The sequence below is a fragment of the Arvicanthis niloticus genome, chromosome 22 (genome assembly GCF_011762505.2).
Source record: "Arvicanthis niloticus isolate mArvNil1 chromosome 22, mArvNil1.pat.X, whole genome shotgun sequence".
NCBI classification, from domain to species: Eukaryota; Metazoa; Chordata; class Mammalia; order Rodentia; family Muridae; genus Arvicanthis; species Arvicanthis niloticus.
In genome coordinates, this window is record NC_133429.1 from 11465668 (window position 1) to 11486986 (window position 21319).

General features: G+C 42.0%; 1 protein-coding gene across 1 annotated transcript in view; it reads left to right on the top strand.

The window, feature by feature from the left end:
- The window catches only part of Pah (phenylalanine hydroxylase), a 54311-nt gene extending 33381 nt beyond the window's left edge, over positions 1–20930 (top strand). Inside the window, exons 5-13 of the mRNA XM_076919881.1 lie at positions 2109–2176; positions 5931–6127; positions 8396–8531; positions 9498–9567; positions 14286–14342; positions 16466–16561; positions 17022–17155; positions 19227–19342; positions 20679–20930. Of these exons, the coding sequence (XP_076775996.1) occupies positions 2109–2176; positions 5931–6127; positions 8396–8531; positions 9498–9567; positions 14286–14342; positions 16466–16561; positions 17022–17155; positions 19227–19342; positions 20679–20725 (921 nt within the window). The 3' untranslated portion in view covers positions 20726–20930. The remainder of the gene's footprint in view (positions 1–2108; positions 2177–5930; positions 6128–8395; positions 8532–9497; positions 9568–14285; positions 14343–16465; positions 16562–17021; positions 17156–19226; positions 19343–20678) is intronic.
- Positions 20931–21319: the final 389 nt, after the last annotated feature.

Consider the following 21319-nt stretch of genomic DNA (forward strand, 5'->3'; position numbering starts at 1 on the left):
ATCAGTCAACACCAGTTACAGCTTAACTCAGATGCAGCTCGTGGGCACGGTCACCTGGCAACCTAAATGATGGAAAGCCAAGGCCCCGAAAGGATAGGAAAAATCCATAAAGCATCTAGACAAGGCACATTAATGCCGGATTGTAGAAACTGAGGAATATTTCTTATCGTCGGGATAGGGATTTGGAACAAGTATATGATAATTTTATTTTATTAGTGTGAAGCATCCAGGGTTTTTTCATTATTATTTCTTAAAATGCATTCTAGTAAATACCTAGAAATATCCTTATCCACATCTCTCCTACTGTCTCTCCCTCCCTCCTTCCATCCCCCTTCCCTCACTCCATCTCTCCCTCCTTCTAGCTCTCTCCGTTTCTTCTTTCTATGCCCCATGCTCCAGGTTGTTAGATAAAATTGCCTTATATAAATTACTTTCCTTTTTAAAAAAAAAAAAAAAATGTTGGTTGACCCTGATTTAAAAAGCAAGCAAAACCTAACAAGCCAGTCAAGCAAAGAAAGCAAAGGCAACGTCAACATTTGAAAGTCAGGGAATATTCTTCAAAGCCATCTTTAAACACTGCCTGTGATACAAAGCCTTAGTTTTCAAGCCATTCAGTCTATGGTTGGGAGGACTGGAGAGACTGGGAAATTGCAAACTAAAGAGATTTTTGGAAGGCCTTGTTGGGAAATCTTTGCAAGGAACAAAGAGGAGTAACATGGCGGTGGACCAGTCTCTCATCTTACCACAACTCAGACCACAGTGAACGTTTCTGTAAAATACTCTTCTCATCTATTGGGACACTTCTCAAGTATGATGCTCCCGCTGCACCCTAAACACTCAGAGACACACTTGGCTGCTTTGCACTTGGAAATGTGCTGCTTGGCACGACTGAGAAGACTGCCTGCCAGTCAGCTTCAGAGAAGACATTGCCATCCCTTGGTCTGGGGTAGCTTGCTCAGTCAGTGGAGCGCCTGCCAGGTCAGAAAGGTTCACAAGTACTGAAAGATAGTAAAGAGAGCAGGGGAACTGGGGGCACCACAGCTGGGGGCCTCTCTTCATGGATCTACCTCCTGGGGACTCTGTTGTTTCTGGAAGAACACACTTACTGATCAACCTGACAAGTTCATGTTAAAAGCTGCCACAGGTGGAGAGAGGTGGAGAATGACATTTTCCTAGCATTTTTAGGAGGCTGAGGCAAGAGAACTGAGGTCTGTCCCGAAATACCCTATGTCAAGAGATTAGAATGTAAGGCATAAAATTACCATAGTAGTAAGCACATATCCATTTGTCTACCAAGGACTGAAGAGTGGCCTCCATACTAATTTCCATAGCGGTGATTATTTTGAAATTAAAGCTGTGGAGATAGCTGATTTAGAAAAGTATATATGTAAGGCTTGGTGGGCCATGCTCTGTCCCCAGCATCATGTAAAGAGCTAGGCATAATGTCACATGCTTTGCTCATAAAACAAGGTAGAAGTTTCCTGAAGATTGACACCCAAGATTGATATTTGGATTCATCATGTTCCCAACTTCCAACCCCCAAAATGTACATACATCCCAACACACACACACATACACACAAACACACAAACACAGAAACACACACATATGCATGAAAGCACATACACATACATATACTCACACATTCACATATATATGTATATATGTATGTATATACATATATATACATGCACACATATACACATACATATATACACACATACATACACACACACACAGACATGAGGAGGCATTACTAAACACAACACTTGCCAGAAATTGTGTGAATATTCTATGCCTTTATCGCAGGGATCTGACTTGGCTGGATCCACTTAGTTTAGAAGCTGGGAATGGAGCAGATGACATTTCTTTATGACAAGAGTATATGTGTAGATACTGAAATCTCAGAATGGAAAAGATTTCCCCAAATCAAAGGTGTGGTAGAATGCATCCCTCCCTTCCTCTGTGTTTAACAGAGACCTTGTTTTAGAGCATCATCAAGGAGACACGTGTCGTCATAGCTCAAAAGCTTCCACTCAGATCATTGCTGGAGGTGCCAGGCCTCTCCCTCTGCAGACTTGAGTCATCAAGTGTCTTCTTTCTCTTAGGGCTTTAAAGATCCTGTGTACCGGGCGAGACGAAAGCAGTTTGCCGACATCGCCTACAACTACCGCCAGTAAGTCTTCCTGTTGGACAACTGAGAGAAGAGCCCCCCAACCTCCGCTCTCGGTTGGAAACAATCTGCCTAGAACCTCCTGCTTTGTGTGTGTGTGTGTCTGTGTCTGTGTATATGTGTGTATGTGTGTGTGCATGTATGTATATACGTATGTACATATATATATGTATGTATATACATATGTGTATGTATGCATGTGTGTATGTATATGTATGTGTGTATATGTATTTGTGTGAGCATTTATGTATTATGTATGTATGTGTGTATATGTGTGCATGTGTATATATGCATGTGTATATGTGTGTATATTTGAACATGTGTGTATATATATGTGTATGTGTGTGTTTAATCTCTCTCATTAATAACACATTTTAAAGTGTCGCTTCTAAATCAAACAAAACTACCCATTGTGATGCAGCCTAGGTCTCTCCTAAGCTTTGTTAGACAATTGTTTGTTGTGTCTGAAATGATTGGAAAGACTTCCATCATGAATGAAACAGGCTCTGGTCTTCTCCACAATAGTCCAGGAAGAAGAAAGCTGGCCGCTCCAATGCAGTAACAAATCACCGGAGGCTGTGGACCAGCTGCACTCCTGTGTTCTACTTATCTGGTTTGACCCAGTCCTGTAGGGCAACTGCCAGATGGGATGTATTTCCCCCACCCTGTTCAGAATTCTATCGTATTTTAGCCAAGAGAAAATGGCCATATCAAATGTGTTGTTTGGGAACATAACGGCTTTGCTGTTGTGAGTCCTCAGGGAATAATATGTAAATTAGACTTGGGAAGCTTGGTGTTTTGGAGACATCAGTTTCTGAGTCAAGGGAATAAATAAAAAGATAAACTCAAAAAGAAATTCTAGAGCTGTCCCAAGATGGAGGTATTAGTTCTTTAACAGCATCGGTAGGACATCAATGGCATAAGGAACTGCTAGAGTGTGGTGAACACAAATCTATGTGTGGATGGAGAGACACCCAGAGCATTACCTTCTCTAAAATACATACCTCTGTGTGCGTTTGTGCGTGTGTGTGTGTGTGTGCGTGTGTGTGTGTGTGTGTGTGTTTCGTGTTGTAATAAATCCTCATTTTTCATATAAGGAAATCGATGCTGAAAGAAGTTAAGTATCTTTTCAAAGTCATTTACCTAGTAGGTGACAAGGGCAGGTTTTAATTTTATCTGTCCCCAGGACCACTGTCAGCATCCCCACTGTGTCTATTAACCGTGTGCCTAGGCAGGCCCAGGACTCAGGGTCTCATGCTGTCTTTCTGGCTCAAGTTCTTAGGACTGTTCTTGTTTTCAGGCTCTGCCTCATCTGTCTCGGCGACAGATCCCATATGATGTTTCAGCTCCATTAGAAGTTCTAAGCCTTTCCTACAAGGAGTGCTAAGGTTCTGTCACTGGGTCTCAGTTCTGAGACGTGGACCCATGTGTCAGCCGGTCACTGTGGTCAGGATAAGGAGGCTCTGTGATCGCACAACCCTGACCACACTCCCATAAGCAGAGGAAACGTTAGGTGTCCTCTTTCTCAAACCCCACACACTGGAAGAGGTGGGAGGTGCTTTGCTTTAAGAAGGGGAGGAGACACTGGGTCACTGGGAGAGGAAGTGTGAACCAGGACAGCTGTACGTTCAAATTGTCACCACTTCTGGAAGTTTGTCACAGCAAAAGTACCAGTTGACTTTCTTGTTTTTGTTTTTACATTAATTAATTAATTGTTGGTGTGTGTGTGTGTGTGTGTGTGTGTGTGTGTGTGTGTGTGTGTGTGCTGTGACTCATGTGCAGAAGTGAGAGGACAACTTGTGTGAATCAGCTTCCTCTGCCATGTGGGTTCTGGGCAGACTTGGTAGCAAGTACCTTTGACCACAGAGTTATGCTGCTGGCCCCATCAATCCCTTTCTTTGAATGAGAACTAGTTATTTTAATGAGCAGTGGTTACTAAAGTTCCAATAATAGGAAGATAATTATGAATATACATGCACACATATAGTAATATATACAGGTATATACCTACATATATTACTTTATGTATATAAACCTCCATACTAAGAATACTTGTCAAGTGTAGGACTAAGGGCTCATAAAAGTTTACTAAATCACCTGAGATTACATCCAAAGCCTTTTCCTTTTCTTCCTTCACCACTTAACCCTGGAGTATAGTACAGTCTCTGGCAAAAATTCTCCTGACACTGTTTTGTCAGGTTACCAGAAGATCCTCTGAGCTTGGGACCTTCTCATTTCTCGGTCAACAATCTATCTTTCCTCCCCAGTCCCTGCCCACCTTTCTGTAGAAAATAACAGTCTTTGCTCTAATGTCCTTGGATGAGGTTCAATTCTGAAAGTTCAGGAGGAGCCTAGCTTGGAACCAGATCCACGTTTCCAAGGTAAACAGTCCCACTTTGTCCCAGACTCTGTGTCCCCAGTGAGAGGAGCAGGCCTGCAGCCCAGGGAACAGTCCCTGGCTCAGGAGGTCAGCCTTTGTTTGGTTTTCATTGTTTTAGGACACAGCCTAGAAGCTTTCAGACTAATGACTTAAACTGCAGCTTGCATCAGTCACCCAGGGAACTTGTTAAGACCCACTTGTTCTTGACATTCCCTCCCCAGGGTATTCAGGACAGTGGGACAGGGGTCTCATGTAGATGCTTTGACAAACCTGGCACATATAAGCATATCTTATATCTTAGCATGGGCTTTCTTATTTTCTTCCCCCATCCCAATATTTACAAGTGTCATACTTTTGGTCCAGAACTTTGTTAATTGACACATCTCTGTACTTAGGATATGCAGCATCTCTTTGTCTCTGTCTCTCTCTGTCTCTCTTTCATACACACACACACACACACACACACACACACACACACACACACACACGATATATAGATTTATACATGGTAGAACCTTAGCCTAAATTTAAACAGCTTTATAATTTCCCAGGATCAGAAGCATCAAACTCAGCAGGTGCAAACTCCCCAGACAAGTTTTAAACACACACACACACACACACACACACACACACACACACACACACACACACCTCTCTATTAAATCCAGGTTAGCCAGAGTTGATTACTTTCATGAACATAATACAAGATGCTATAGTGTTTTCCCTGAACTTGAGTGTCTTTGCTTGTAAAGAAGATGCATTGTCCAGTTGTCTCTGCTCCCATTCTTTATACTGCCCCAGACAATCTGCTCTACACATGTGCCACCTGCCTAGCTCCTGAAAATAAGTTTCTACCTTGAACAGTCTAAAGCAATGGTTCTCAACTTGTGGGCCATGACCCTTTTGGGATCAAATGATCTTTTCTCAAAGGTCACATATCAGATATCCCACATATCAGATATTTACATTATGATTCATAACAGTAGCCAATCTATAGTTATGAAATACCAATGAAAATAATTTTATGGTTGGGGGTCACCACAACATGTGGAACTGTATCAAAGGTTTGTAGCCTTAAGAAGGTTGAGAACCATTGGCTGAGGCTCTGAGAAGAGCAGTAAGGCCAAGTGACTTGCAAAAATGAGAGCAAATCCTCAACCCAACCATGTTTCCATGTGGAAACCAACACAGTAGTGTTTTCCATGAGACTTTTGTCTTTTAAACTATGCTGGAAGCCCATGCTGGTCACTGGCGACACCTCACAAATTCTGGGGTCCCTCACAAATTCTGGGGCCCTGATTCCCTGTGCTGACCTCACCACATTGTGTGCCCTGACCCTTCCCTGCTGGAGACACCTTTTCCATGCCTGTATTCTAGTGGGCAGCCCATCCCTCGGGTGGAGTACACGGAGGAGGAGAAGAAGACCTGGGGAACGGTCTTCAGGACGCTGAAGGCCTTGTATAAAACACATGCCTGCTACGAGCACAACCACATTTTCCCACTCCTGGAAAAGTACTGTGGTTTCCGTGAAGACAATATTCCCCAGCTAGAAGACGTTTCTCAGTTTCTGCAGAGTAAGTCCACATCATGGTCAAAACCCAGCAGACAGTGAAGGGCGGGGGCTGGGGGAACCGGGTAGGGGGTAAATAGAGGGTGAGACTTGGTGGTGCAGTGCAGGATGAAGTCTCCCAGGAAGAGCTCAGCTGCAGCGCCTCCTGCCTTCCCTCTCCCCTTTATTATCAATCTTCCATCCATGCAAGGATGTCAGGTGTGAATTTTTTTTTTTAACCAAGCCCAAGGTGCCCTGTCTAGGGTTTGCTATGCAGCTTGCTGTCAGGAAATGGCTGCCATGTCAGTTCAAGGAAAAAAGTATGCTCTCCGTGGGCCCATGCCAAGAGTCACTCGCTCTGAGTCTATGCATCCGGGACAGATCCTGCCTTTGACCTTTTCTGTTTGTGTAAAGATGTTGTCATCTGCCTAATACATACAGTCACCCTATTGGCATCCTTCATAGACTGAGATAGGTGTAGTCTATGAGAGCACCTAGCATAGAGCTGGGTCTGAAGTCAGTGTTCTGTGAGTTTGGGGGTTAGTGGTAATGTGGGATGCTCAGGGGGCGCCATCTGCGTGATGAGCTTTGGTCTAGCCTTTCCAGGGAAGAGTATGCTTTTCTTCCTGATGCTCATTCAGCAAAACCCAAATAGTTGACTAATTCCTATTGAACACCTACTATATGCTATCTGACTAAGGAGAGGTAGGGAGACAGACCACAGTTCCATAGAAGGGAAGAATTTTTCTATCCCCAGAACCATGAGTAGATAGGAAAGGGACCAGAAAACGACACAGCAGGGAGGAAGGTTAGAATGGGAACAGATTGGATGCAGTGATGATCTTCCAGTTCTCTTCCACTTCTAGGATAAAGCAAGAAGCAAAGGTTCAAACAGTAATTAACAGTGAATATACAGTGACAGGAGAGAGAGAGAGAGAGAGAGTGAGAGAGAGAGAGAGAGAGAGAGAGAGAGAGAGAGAGAGAGAGAGAGAGAGAGTCCTAAAGATGGTCTGCAGCTTTAACCTTAATGCTGTGGCCAGTAGTAATAATAATAAAACATCAATGTTAACAGTTGGGAAGTTATATAATTGTAATCAATAGGCTTTGAAGCCACGTGGCCTGTGGCTTGTGACCCTGGACTGAGAGCTTTAACCCATACCTCAGCTTCCCCATCTTTAAAGTAGGGATGGTAAAATGGCTTCCTCACAGTTATTGCAAAGGTAAGCTTGTGCAAAATGCTTAGATCTGAGCCTGGCATATGTTAGGTAGTATGTGATGTTAGCTATTGGCTTTTGCAATGTTTTGCTCTAGTTCCATTGTAGAGTAGACCAAGAAACAGATATAGAAAACAGAGAATGGTAGCTTTAAAGAAACGCTATTTAGAGGGTGTGGTATCAATGTGTGCTCAAAAACTTCCCAATACCTTAATCCTTGATTAGGGAAACACTTACTAGTTCTCAGTGCATCCTATACTGTAAAACTAAGAGAAACCAGCACACATTGTTTTGTGGATAGGATAGGGGGAGGGGGAGGGGGAGAGAAAGAGAGTAAGAGAAATGGAAAGGGAGAGGGAGGAAGGAAAGAGAAATTGGATGCAAATTTTCTCTTCCCCGTTGCTCCAGTCAGACAGGACATTTCTCCTCCCAGGATGTGTGACATGATAGAGAAGGTGGAAGTATTTGTACTATGCTCTATTCCTGATGTTAATCATATACATCTTGCTACTGAGAGAACATGCAAAGTAGTGGGAAGGTGTTTGGTCCTAATTAACACTAACCGAAGAGAAATTTACTTGGCTGTTTGCAGTGGACCAGTTTCTGCTACGTAACTTCTAGTCATTATTGTTTTGATGCTTACGACATCCCTCAGTAGTGCCAAGAGACATTTTGCTTGGGAGAAAACTGAGGCTCAACCATGTGGGGTTACTTGACCCAAAGCAGCCAAGGAGGTAGAGACAAGAAACCAAGTCTCTCTTGGCAAAGCTCATGATCTTGGGCATTGGTTCTTTACAAGGGGGTTTGTAGCCTCTCTGGATTTACCATAAGGCTTACAATTCTCAGTTTTCCTAATTCTGCAACCTTGTAATACTGTTCCTCATGTTGTGGTGACCCCCAAGTATAAAATTACTTTGGGGCTACTTCGTAACTGCAATTTTTCTAGTATTATGAATCATAACATTTGATTCATTCGATATGCAGGTTATCTAAGGTGCCACCCCTGTGGGCGTCATAACCCACAGGCTTCGAACCACTTATAATAAGCCCTGAGTTTTAGGTTCTTTTCTGCTTTCCAGCTTGTACTGGTTTCCGCCTCCGACCTGTTGCTGGCTTACTGTCATCTAGAGACTTCTTGGGTGGCCTGGCCTTCCGAGTCTTCCACTGCACACAGTACATTAGACATGGATCTAAGCCCATGTACACACCTGAACCGTAAGTATCATTCTGCAGCTACCACTGCCAATCACAAAGGATACAAGCTCCACCTGCTGTAAGAATGCTGATCATGTTCATTGTAGGCTTGTCCCCATGATTCGTTTCCTGCTTTATGTAATCATAGTTCTAAGAGAAACTCATACTCTCTGGATTTTCTCTGTCCAATTAGATGAAATTTGGACGCACAGATTTGGACATTCTGTGAACCAAGGATTTGGAACTCCTTGAGTACCAGGAAAAGAGGTTCCATTAAGCTCCAAAGTCAGACCTCTTAAGTTCCAAATAGGACAGGAACAAGAGTATCCAAGTGACCTCAGCATCTCCTAAATGCACATCTGGATGATTCCAGTTCTTTGCCTAGATTATTGGCTAAGAGAGAATTGGTGGCCACTGTGCTTCCTCTATGGGCCTTTAGCCATCTCATTAGTCACATAAAAATTGATCCAATGAGATCAGTATAAATCCCCTAATCATTTCTCCCTCCTCATGACGTCAATGGCTCCTAATTAGAAAGGACCTGTTGCTATGGACCTGGCACTGTTTTAGATAAATGTAACCTTTCTTTTTCAACTGCTGACCCACTATGGGCCAAGAGAAGACCAACACTATTTGTTTTAAGTCCTTACTGGAAAAACTGGGCACATTATCCTCCTCCAGGTAAGTTAGTGGGGAGAAGACTTGGAGTGGGAGGAGTCTGTAACCACAACTCATTCAGGTTTCTGAGAAGAGACCCAAAGGAATTCTGGATCCTCAGCTCTGCATCTCAGCCCTTCTTGTCTCCCAGGACTCATGCAGACTCTGCCTCTCTTTTCTTCCTTTTTTTCATCCCTTTCTTTCAAGGGATTATTTGCTCTGCCTAGTGCTTATTCTTGAGACCAAAGCCCCAGATATCTATTAGTTATTTCTGAGTTTAGCTTGGTTTAACTTGTCCTTCCTCTAAACACAGTGCCTTCTGTGTTTTAGTGATATCTGCCATGAACTCTTGGGACACGTGCCTTTGTTTTCAGATCGCTGCTTTGCCCAGTTTTCTCAGGTAAGGAAGAAAGACTTAGTCATTGGGTTGGGATTGCATTGCTGGAATAAATTACTCTCTCACGAAGAGGATGTCACATGCTCTGTTAGAGCAGAAACTATATACAATTACATGATCCTGATCCTACCTGAGAAAAATGGTAGGGAGGTGGGTGTGTGGTTCAGTGGACCAGGTTGAACACTGATTCTAAGAACTGCAGCCTAGGGTTTTTGGTGATTGCTCATCCTTTGACATGCCTCTGGTCAATTTGCTGATCTTAATGATCATCACAGGTGCACACTAAGAGCCTACTCACTGATGAAAGCATCTCTGATCTCTATACAGACATCTCCTACTTTCCATCCAGTATGCTTTTTAGAGACGTGGCACTTTGCATCTTGTCAGGTAGTCATGTGCACGTATACTTGAACTCCCTGAGATGACATTTACCAAGAATCCAATGTCAATGATCTTATGTATACTTGACTAAAGGAAGAAGGAAACAAAGAAAGAAAGATAAAAGAAAGAGCCAGATGTCCCACTGTCAAAACAGCACCATGGCTTCGATTAATTTTTCACAGTAGTGAGAAAGCTCACAACTGTTTTCTGATGAGTTGAAAATTATGCTAGTTCTCTCTCATCATTAAGAAGGAGTCTAAAACATGGTTTTGTGGGATGGGGAGTGTGGGGTGGGTCTAGGGAGATGACTCAGTAGTTAGAAGAGTATACTTCTCTTGCATAGGACCAGTTTTTGTCTAAGCACTCACATCAGGTAATTAATAGCCATCTGCATCTCTAGCTACATTGGATCTGATGACTGTGGCCTCTACAAGCATCTGCACTTGTGTGAGCATACCCACACAGCCATATGGATGATAAAAAGGCTATAAAATATTTGAAAACACAGATGGGTAGCTGGGATCATGGAAGAGTAAGTGATGTCTCCAAGGTACTCATAGTCCCAGTCCAGAACACTGATGGCCTGTAGCTGTGTGAACTAGGACAAGCTGTGAGGCTGTCCTGTGCCTCAGTTTCCACATATTTGGATCAGTGACATGCCTTCTTTATTAGTCTTCTTTCTCACTAGAAAAAACTATGATCCAAGGATGACTCATGAATAAACATTACTCTAAGTAGGAATTTCAAAGTAATGACCTTGCGTGACAATTTACAAGCATTTCCCATTAGCTGTAAGAAGTTACTTCTGCCATGGGACGATAAAGCTGCCCCTTGATATTTGAAACAAACCAAATAAAAAGTTCAATCGATTCCTTGACTTCTTAGATGTATGTTCACCAAACAAAAGCACCTGTTACTTCCATGTGACGTTTTGGGAAATATGGAGCCCAGAAACCATTGGACTAGAGACATGGGAGTGTCTGGTTGAACTTTAACTGTGGAAGTGTTATTGCCAATAGTGTAGTTAGAGCTGCCAAGATTGTGTTGATTGCTCAAGACAGTTTGAAAACAGGGACTTGTTACTGTGACAGGAGAATTAGATGCTTTCTCCTTGGAGAATAGAAATCTTGAATATTTGACTCCAGAGATATTCTGTCTAGCTGGAGGGCAGTTGGAAGTCTTGCTTAAATCATTTGCATTTTGGATAACCCTGAGGAGGCGTGGACAATTAATGTCAACAGACATTGTTGGATCTCTGTTCGACACACTCTCAACTTTGACATAGATGGTCCCAGGGCAAAGAGTTGTTTTATGAGAATCTTTTCTTTTGATTTAAAGGCAGTTTTTTTTTTTTTTTTTTAAACCAGAGTAGGGAAGTATAGGATGTAGTCATTTTTAGGCTAGCTTGAAATACATAAGACCATATCTTTGGAAATTATGTCAAGAGAAAAGGTGAGGGATTTGACCTCAGTTTGATCAATGGATTCTGTTAAACTTGGGACTGACCTATCTAATATGGTGGGTAGAGTAGACATGGAGGAGAGATGAGGTAGTAGAACCAGACTAGAGGATATGTGAATTTAGTTTATTTTAAATCAGACAGTACTTTTTATATGGATAGTGTAGGCCAAACTCCAGGTGGGACCCAGAGAGATATACAGTGACATAGAGTAGGTAGCCTCTTGTGTCACTGTAGACAAAATCCTTACTCTTTCTTTCTGTTCAGACACATTACTTTGGTTAGCCAACCTCATGGCTTTGAATAGCATCTATAATATAATAATGAACATTCATGTCTTGTTTTCAATGCTAATTTCAGGCTTATATAAGAACCATCAAGTCAGCACCTCCACTTCGATACTGATTATACATTTCTACATTCCTGTCTAAAGCTGAATTTTCAGTCTTCTTCAAAACTTCTCTACCCTTAGGTGTCTTTGTAGGTGTCCACGGTAACTCCATTCTTTGACTCATTCAAACTGAAAACACATCTGGGGGCTATTATTGACTCCTTTCTCTGAAACGACCGAGTATTTCTGAAAATTTTATGTGTTTGATCTTCAAACTGTATAAAATCTGATTGTTTCTCATCATACCCACTACACTTATATGATCTCAGCTGCTATCACTCATTATTGATTTTCTGTAGCTTCCTTGTTGCCATCCTGCCCTTGACCCCTACAGTCTATTCTTACAAAGTATCTAAAGCAGTCTTTGATGACATACACTAGATCTTGTCCATAACAGAAAAATTTATATACATGCATGAAATTACCAAAGAAGAAAACTAATAAAAGTTATTAAAATCCTGGAATAGTTTTTTGTTTCACTGAAAAGAAAGACCCAAGTCCTAAAATATCTTTTTAAAAAACTCCACACAGTTGCATTTAGAATTTTCCGAGTTACCTACCAATATGCTCACTTGCCCTGCTCGCTCCTTGAAGTAGCCCACATTTCCCTTGCTTAGAGATGTTTCTCACTGATTGTATGCTTGCTGTTTGGTCTGGGTCTTGGACCAGATGATTAGAACAGATTGGTAGGGTTAGTTTGAGGTGAAGCAGAGCAATTCAGGAGAGGCTGAGAGAGAAGCCAGATTGGATCAGTCAGCTTGAAGAGGAGTTTGAGCTAGAACAGCTGAGTTGAACCAACAACCCTCCTTCCATCATCAGTAAAACCAATAGCATTCAAGTATTTCCCCAAGTACTACCTTCTTGGTGATGCTTCCCAAGAATCACAAATTAATAACGAAGCCTTCCCAAGATTACTTGAAACTCTCATTCCTTTTTGTCTCTTTCTCCTTGTGTTTCTTTTTTCCCAAGACCTTGACAAACTTTTACATACCTAAAAACATATTAACAATAGGGTATTTTTACTATAAGCCACAAGGTCAAGGCTATTTTCTAATTTTGTATATGTCCTGACACATAGGAAGCAGTTAATGCACACTTTTGGAGTGGATGAATGTATATGTTTGGAAAGACACACACAGAAGGAAATAAGGGGAGCTATTGAAGAGACAGTTTTGTAGTTGAGGTTGTAATTAATGATCAATGGCACTTTATATGCTTCAGCTATGTTGTTGCAGGATATTTGATCACACAGTGAACATCGAGATTGTGTTGCTTACTGGAAAAACCTGTTTCTTGTTGTGGTATGGCTCTGCTTTAGCACACAGCTTTAGTTCCTCTGGCTGGGTACAGACATGCTCTAAGTACACACCTTTAATCCCGAACAACAAAGGTAAAGTTAGTTTGTAGAAGGAAGCACCCATGTTTGAAAGTGGTATTTAACTAAGTAGCAGGCAAAATCATGAATCAGAGAAAGAGTTGACAGAATATGATATGCCCAACTCTCGTGAGAAGAGAAAGGAAAGGGGGAAGTACTTAAAAGAGCAGTGCAGAGAGGGAGAATGGGAGAAGGCAGTTTTACTGGGACAGTTGTACAATGACAAGTTGAAGAGAGAAAAAGCTAGACATAGGAAGACATAAGGAGTCAGAGAATGAGAAGGAGCCAGATGAGTAGAACATATTACTAGAATTAGTTTGAGGACAAGCAGAGCAATTCAGGAGAGGGTGAGAGAGAAGCCAGATTGAATCAGTCAGCCTGGAGAAGAGTTAGAGCCAGAACAGCTGCGTTGAACCAACCAGCAAGAGATCAGGAAAAAAAAAAAAGAAAGAAAGGGTGACCTTATTCAGCTGCAAGTCTCAGAGGATGCAGACCTACATAAGATTGTATTGGAGGCTAGAAGCTTTCAAGATCAGGCCTAGGTTAGCACAGAGAGGCAGTAAAGCCTCAGAGATGACAATTGAGTCAGGTGAATAAAAGGCACTCTTGCAATATGTATTTCTGGAACAATATAATCACTTCTCTGTAGTCTTTCTACGGTAATTTCAAGATACCCAATTAAGATTCATTTCATATCCCAGAAATTTCTGTCTCATGCTGTGTGTGTGTGTGTGTGTGTGAGAGAGAGAGAGAGAGAGAGAGAGAGAGAGAGAGAGAGAGAGAGAGAGAAAGAGAGAGAAAGAGAGAGAGACTCACTGGGCTGCTGTCAAGAGATGACATGTTAGATGTTAACTGTGTGACCTTGGATAGGCTACCTTATTATTCCTTTCTGTAAAGAACAAAGGAACTAAGTATTGGTGACACAGTTTTTCTCTGCTCTTGAGGTCTGTACCTCTGCCTGGCTGGGACAGATGTCCAAGAATACTTAGGGTCTATCTGGACCCTTCAGAAGGTACTCAGTCATGCATTACCCTGACACAATTGTGTGCCAAGTTGGCACTGAGGGTAAAGTTTTAATATTGTTCATGTCAGTGACTCTGTTTCTCCACACACAGGAAATTGGACTTGCATCTCTGGGGGCACCTGATGAGTACATTGAGAAACTGGCCACAGTAAGTCTTTTTTGTCCATGGGGAGCAGGATTATGGGTATGTTTATAGGCTATGGTCTTCAGATCTTTAAAGACTTATTCTCTCCCTGGCAGCTGGGCCATTTGAAATAATAGTAGGAATGTGGCAAGGGACATTCACATGAATGAAATGTCACATTTTGGCTTTTCTTTAATGGGCTGAGTTTTACATCAGCTTGCATGTGGATATTCCCACATACTTATTAATAGAACCTTTTTGGAAACACCATCCAGCTATAATTACAGCCCTGGAAATTCTTTGGCCCAAAGTTTGTCAGGCACTGGTTGTATTTATAGTTTTGCTTGGAGAGTAGTTACCTCTATACCTCTGCACTAGAACCAACCTTAGGGTTGTTCTCAGACAGATGGTAAAAATAAGGCTGGACTCCCCATTCTTGTCAAACATTTCCTACTTACAAAAGAATAAGCGGCCATGCACTTATGGGAGTTATGGAAACGCCAGATCTACACCATTGGCAAATTCTGTCCTTACATTTTCCAGTTTCAGTATATTCCTCTCCAGGTATACAGCCATGTTGTTTATCATATGCCCAGCCTGGAAGATTAAAAAAAAAACTTCATATTAAATTAAAAACTACCATGGATATAATATAGAGATAGCATTGAGATATGTCCAGTTAGAAGTTTATATTTTCACTTCCTCAGAAAGGCTAGAAAATTCTAGGTCTTGGTTACTGAGCATCTACTTTGAGATTCAGGGTAAGTGGCTTTTGGTTGTTTATCTCTAAAAATGTGCATTAAAGTTTACTGTCCATCTCAAAAGTATTTCATGAGGTTCTAAAGAGTTAAATTTGTGTGAATGTGAGATTTTATATTTTAGATATCTTAGAGGAGAAGTTTTCAAAGGGGTTGAGAAAAAGTAAATATAATTAATTATTTATAGAAAGTGAAATCTTAAAATTCAGAGAACCTCATCCTGTCCCTCAGTGATAACAAAAGACCCACCATATTGCTACACTGGACTTGGAACAGAACCATGTCTCCTCTGTGCCTTCAATTTTGTGTGTCACTGTTACATATGTTGCCTTAACTTCCTGGACTAAAGACTTGCTGTGTATGATGAAGTCATATTGATTGGGCTCTGATGACCTTCTTAGACTTAACGTTTCTTAGTCTAACAAACAGACTTAACTGTTAACTCACCTCTAATTCGCCAAGATGGCAACCATCTCCCGCATCTAATTGAGCCCTGGTCTTCTTTGGGCTCCAGAACTCCCAGACTGTTAACAGACCAGATATCAAAGACGTGTTGGAACAGAGGGTGCTGAAGGAAGAGGGTGTGGTTATCTGGGAACACACATGTCGAGGTTGACTTCAGCAGCACCCTCCCCCATGTTTTTACATAGCAGATAAAGTTTGCTCCTCTTTGACTCTCGCTATCCAATCCCTTAACCGTCCACTTCTTTGCCTGATACAATTACCAGATGAACCCTAATAATCTAAGAGCAACATAAAGATTAATTTTTCAGGTTTGTGACACAGAAAAGCAAAGGGCATAGAGAAGTTTCTGTCACACAGAGAGGAACTTGTTGGGGATGTTTTGATAGGATCTCAGTACACTTTTTTCCCCATCCTCTCTCCTCCTGCCTCTATGAGGATGTGCCCCCATCCACCCACCGACCCACTCCCACTTCCCAGCCCTCAAATTCTCCCACACTGGGGCATCTAGCCTTCATGGGACCAAGAACTTTCTCTCCCACTTGACAAGGCCATCCTCCCCTACATATAGAGCTAGAGCCATGGTCCCTGCCTATGTGCTCCCAGGCTGGTGGCTTAGACCCTGGAAGCTCTGGTTGGTTGGTATTGTTGCTCTCCCCACTGGGTTGCAAACCCTTTCAGCTCCTTCACTCTTCTCTCTAACTTAGTACACTTTAACATATCTAACATCACACCATGACCCATCCACCACCGACTCAACAGATAACTGGATAGAATAGGACACGGGACACTGAAGTGATGCTAGGTCACACTGGTTCAGAGAATGTATGTGCAAGACTCCTACCAACCAGATCTGTCTTGGTGCTTTGGGTATCTGCATGCCTTGCTCATTCCTGACAAGTGCCTTTTGCTTGCTTTCTGTCTCAGATTTACTGGTTTACTGTGGAGTTTGGGCTTTGCAAGGAAGGAGATTCCATAAAGGCATATGGTGCTGGGCTCCTGTCATCCTTTGGAGAATTACAGGTATGAGTCTAATAGAAACCAAGCACAGGGGGTATGGAGGATCACTCTCAGCCTCATGGTTTTGCCAAAATGCCATTAGTAGATATTTGTGGGTGCATTTGCACAGGCCATTGGTACCTTAGCAGCTATGGTTTGACCACATCTGTGTTGTTAGAGATAGAAATTCAAGTATGAATCTACATGACTGGGTGGAGAAGAAGCCTTCTGAGCCCAAAGCTGACTTAGGACGACAAGTTTGTAGGTATGGTCAGTTCTCACAATGTCTATTGAACTTCTTATTAGAAAGGGTTTGAAAATGAATTATTATCTTCTAGTTAACTGTGGGTTTTAGAGGGGCCACAAAGCATTCAATCTAGTCTGTGCTAAATTTCTCAGTTTAGTGAATTTGTACTGAGGTAGGAAAATGGGGAGATGGAATGTATGAGGGAACATGGATTTAACTGGAAACTTTTCACTCCAGTACTGTTTATCAGACAAGCCAAAGCTCCTGCCCCTGGAGCTAGAGAAGACAGCCTGCCAGGAGTATACAGTCACAGAGTTCCAGCCCCTGTACTATGTGGCGGAGAGCTTCAGTGATGCCAAGGAGAAAGTGAGGTGAGGTTACCAAGGAGGGTCACTGGCTGTCTGGGTCTCCTGGATAAGGCTAGCAATGCTACCTGGACTCCAATGTCCACAGCAACTGTGCACAGCAGACAGACCCCGCATCTCTGCTCTCCATACTCGTCCTATTCCATTTTGTTGGGAAGTTGGACCTATTGACCTCATTTCCCTCCCAAATTCAGAAAACCCTGTTACCTGTTCAACACAGACACAAAGTCCTCCCCGTGTGCAGAGCAGCTACAAAAGTCCTCCATACCAAACCAGCCAGATGTCTTCAAGTCTTGGAAAATACCTTCTCCTCTTTATTCTCCCAGATACCAGCAGAGCTCACTTCATCACCCCTTTGTATCTTCACCCAAACTCATCTTTGTCCAACCAAATACAATCATGCCTAAAAACAAGGGAGCTATTTCTGCAAAGTGGGCTATTTTGTGATTTCAACATTGCGTGAAATCACATACATATCATATTACATACACGCACATAGAACATGCTATCTACTACAGATATAGATTGTGTGACATATAAATTGGATAGTCTAAAGCCATGATGAACCAAATATAATGAAATAACATAAGAGAAAATGACAGAAATGACATAATAAATTCAAGCTGATTAGGGGCTGTTGTGGGTATAATGTGGCATATTATTTTATCTTTATAAGCAGAAGGACACTAAAGTTAAAACATGGTTAAATATCTTTCTATTCTGGAGTTTCTCTTTCATCCTATCCCCAAGACTCCACTATCTGAACTTCAATGAAACCTGATGAGTCCATTTAGTGTTCTTATGTATACATGTGTTTGGGGCTATTTGGGATTGGATCGACTGTCAGGGGACTTGTCCTTGGAGAAGACTGTTTCTCTTTCATGCACAGCAACTATTAATTGAATGTAGCTTTCCTTTTTGTCTCTGTGAGCAGCCCCTCAGCAGAATGGAACGAAATGGGTATTCTCCCTGGATCCTGGCACTGGTGGCACAGCTGAGACTTTAAAGGTCTGACAGGCTGCGTGCTGACAATATTTCTCCTGCTGTTGTGGACTGATCACTTGCTTGACTTGTCTTTAGAAGAGTCCATCTTGAAAGCTTCTTTCAGAGAGTGGGGAGATGGGGAGGTAGATGTAACAAATCTATAAGTCCCCAGCCACTAATAAAAGGCAACAATTAACCACAGCTTACTCTGTGGTGTGCCAACACTTGTCATGCCCTTCTGAGCTTAAGATTGTTACTACCCTCTTCTTACAGAAGAATAAGGAAATGAAGAACTGGGGTGAAGAATCATTGTCTATGACCATGAGGGCTATTACTGAGGAGGAAGGAACACAGAAAGCCTAACTTGGGGACTTAGGATGCTGCTCTTGCCAAACCTGGAGCAACCTGCTATCTGTCCCAATAATTTTTTAACCATGTCACTTTTAATATGGTAGCATTTACTTTCATGATAGGGATAATATCTGAGGTGTCTTTGAAGTGTCTTGTTAATTATATTAATGACACTCATAAAGATCCTCTTGGGAGGTACCCACAGAAGTCATGCATGGGGAACACAAGAAAGCACCCAGATAAAAAGCAGGCTGCCAGGGTTAGTGGCATTACTTAATTCTTAGGGCTTTTGTAAATGGTAACATAAGAATGGTACTTTCAAAGGGTTATTAGAGTTTACTGTGATCCTCAGTTCATCTCAGACACCTAATCCATGCTACACTCCTTGCCACTACGTTTTATTCAATTGTCCAGGGATATGTTTCTGTTTGCATTGATGATCAAGTACCTTAGATTTTTTTTTTTAAAAAAATAGTATTCTTTGCACAAGTTTCATTTACTCTTTTATCTTACACAACAAGTGTTTGTGGTTTCATTGTATTTTGTGCCTTTTCACATCCACACAAACAAAGGCTTCCTCATAGGACCTCATTCAACTGTGTTTTACATCTCAGGCCAGCATCTGAGCCTCTGTTCTGGGAACCTTGAGGGCTCACAGGAAGGTAAAAGCCACTTGGAACTCCTTCAGGACAACCTATCTCTAAATGGTGTCTTTCATCTGAGGGCCTTGGTTTGGTTTCAGGACTTTTGCTGCCACAATCCCTCGGCCCTTCTCGGTTCGCTATGACCCCTACACTCAAAGGGTTGAAGTCCTAGACAATACTCAGCAGTTGAAGATTTTAGCTGACTCCATTAATAGTAAGTAGCTCACACCTGTGGGGACTACCTTCTCTTCCATAAATAGAGGCTGTGTCTCCTTACATTTCCTATAGGGACAAAAATAAACCTCTTAAGTGTTGAGTTAAGGTGAAAACATCTCCACATATGCCATTGGCGGGGGCAGGGGGAAGAACTATGCAAACTGACTCACATGTCCCTTTCCTTTGACCTCTGATCTGACATCCCATTCCATCTCTAAGCCTAATTCTCTAGAGCCATTGAAATAACCCTCTAGCAGCATGAATCAGCTTCTGGTCACTATGCTCTCTCCTAGCTTTTGCCGTCATCCTTTCTGTTTAAGATAGTCCTCTTCCATGCCTATGTCCAAAGCCAGTTTATCTCATATGTCTAGCCTCTCTCTCTCTCTCTCTCTCTCTCTCTCTCTCTCTCTCTGTCTCTCTCTCTCTCTCTCTCTCTCTCTCTCAGCTGGGTCTAAGTGTCTAACAATATAGCCTATGTTTTCTGTGTACAGTTTAGTGTATATCAGACCTACTTGGAGAACAATGGCAACTCTTATAAAGGAAGCCATTTAATTGAGATCTGCTCACAGCACAGAGGCTTGGTCCATTATCAGTATGGCAGGAAGCATGGTGGCAGGCAAGCAGACATGGTGCTGGAGAGGGAGCTGAGAGTTTTATATCTGAATAGGCAGGCGGCAGGAAGAGAAAGAGCCACAGGCCCTGGCTTGAGCTTCTGAAACCCCAAAGCCCACCTCCAGTCATACCCTTCCCCCAACAAGGCAGCATCCACTCCAACAAGGCCACACCTCTTAATCTTTCTTGAGTAGCTCTACTCCCCAGTGACCACACATCCAAATATTTGAGCCTACGGGGGACATTCCTATCAAAATCACCACAAGAATTGAAAAAAAAAAAGCCATAACTCTAAGTTATAGTCCCCAAATAAATTTGCTAAATTTGTGCAGACGCTTGGGACTTCAGATGATTCTAACATGGGAGACTTAAGTAAATCCCACTTAAAACAAACTCCACTCCTTTAGGTTTAACGATTTAGCATCTTGAAGTTTTTATGGATAGGTCTGTCAAAAAGAGCTAGGCATTTGTTTGGAAACTTGTTGCTTAGAACCCCCCTCACCGCCCCCTCCCCCCCCCAAGCTCCAGGAAACAGCTTGTGAAAGGAGGGAGAAAATTATTCAGGCCATCCCAGGTCTCATTACACACACCAGAACTGGGCTACTGTAATCTCCACAACTAAGCTGTAAGCATCGTGAAGTCTAGGTTGATACATCTCAGAGTCCTATCGGGCTTTGCATTTATTAATGAGTGGCCCACTATTTTGCTGTTCTTCTTTGTAGGTGAGGTTGGAATCCTTTGCAGTGCCCTCCAGAAAATAAAGTCATGAACAGAAAATGACAGCATGGGCAGAACTCAGGAGGCCAGCCAAAAATCTGCTGATAAAACTGTAGTAACTGCTTCTTTCCCTTGAAGAAAAAAAAAAAAGTTTTATTTGAAATGTCAGCTTTTATTATTTTTGCTAACACAGTGGAGTATCACCAAATAAATCAAAATTCTCTGGAATGAAAGTATATTAAAATCCTCCAGTGGTAGATCTTTCAGAGTCACATTTGATTTAGTTATCTCATACCTTCAATTTGGTTTAAAATGTAATTTCTCAGCTCTCATCAACATTCATCAGATTTAGGGTTCATATCCTTTGGGCTTCGTCTGTTCATTTTTAACCTCTCAGGTAAGCTCTGACAGAATACATACGGCTGAGTGTAAAATGTAAGGCTGTCATCAGGAGTGAATCATTCTGCTCAGTACAGATTGTAATCTACAAAGCTTAGTTTCTACATTCCCTCATTATGGCTCTGAGAACTGCTTTGTTATCCTGCTTATGTAAATCTCCTCGGATCTAAGACCCTATTAAGATAGTTATAAGCAATAAAGTTTTAGAGCATTATATAAAACATTCTGTGTGCTTTATTATATGTGC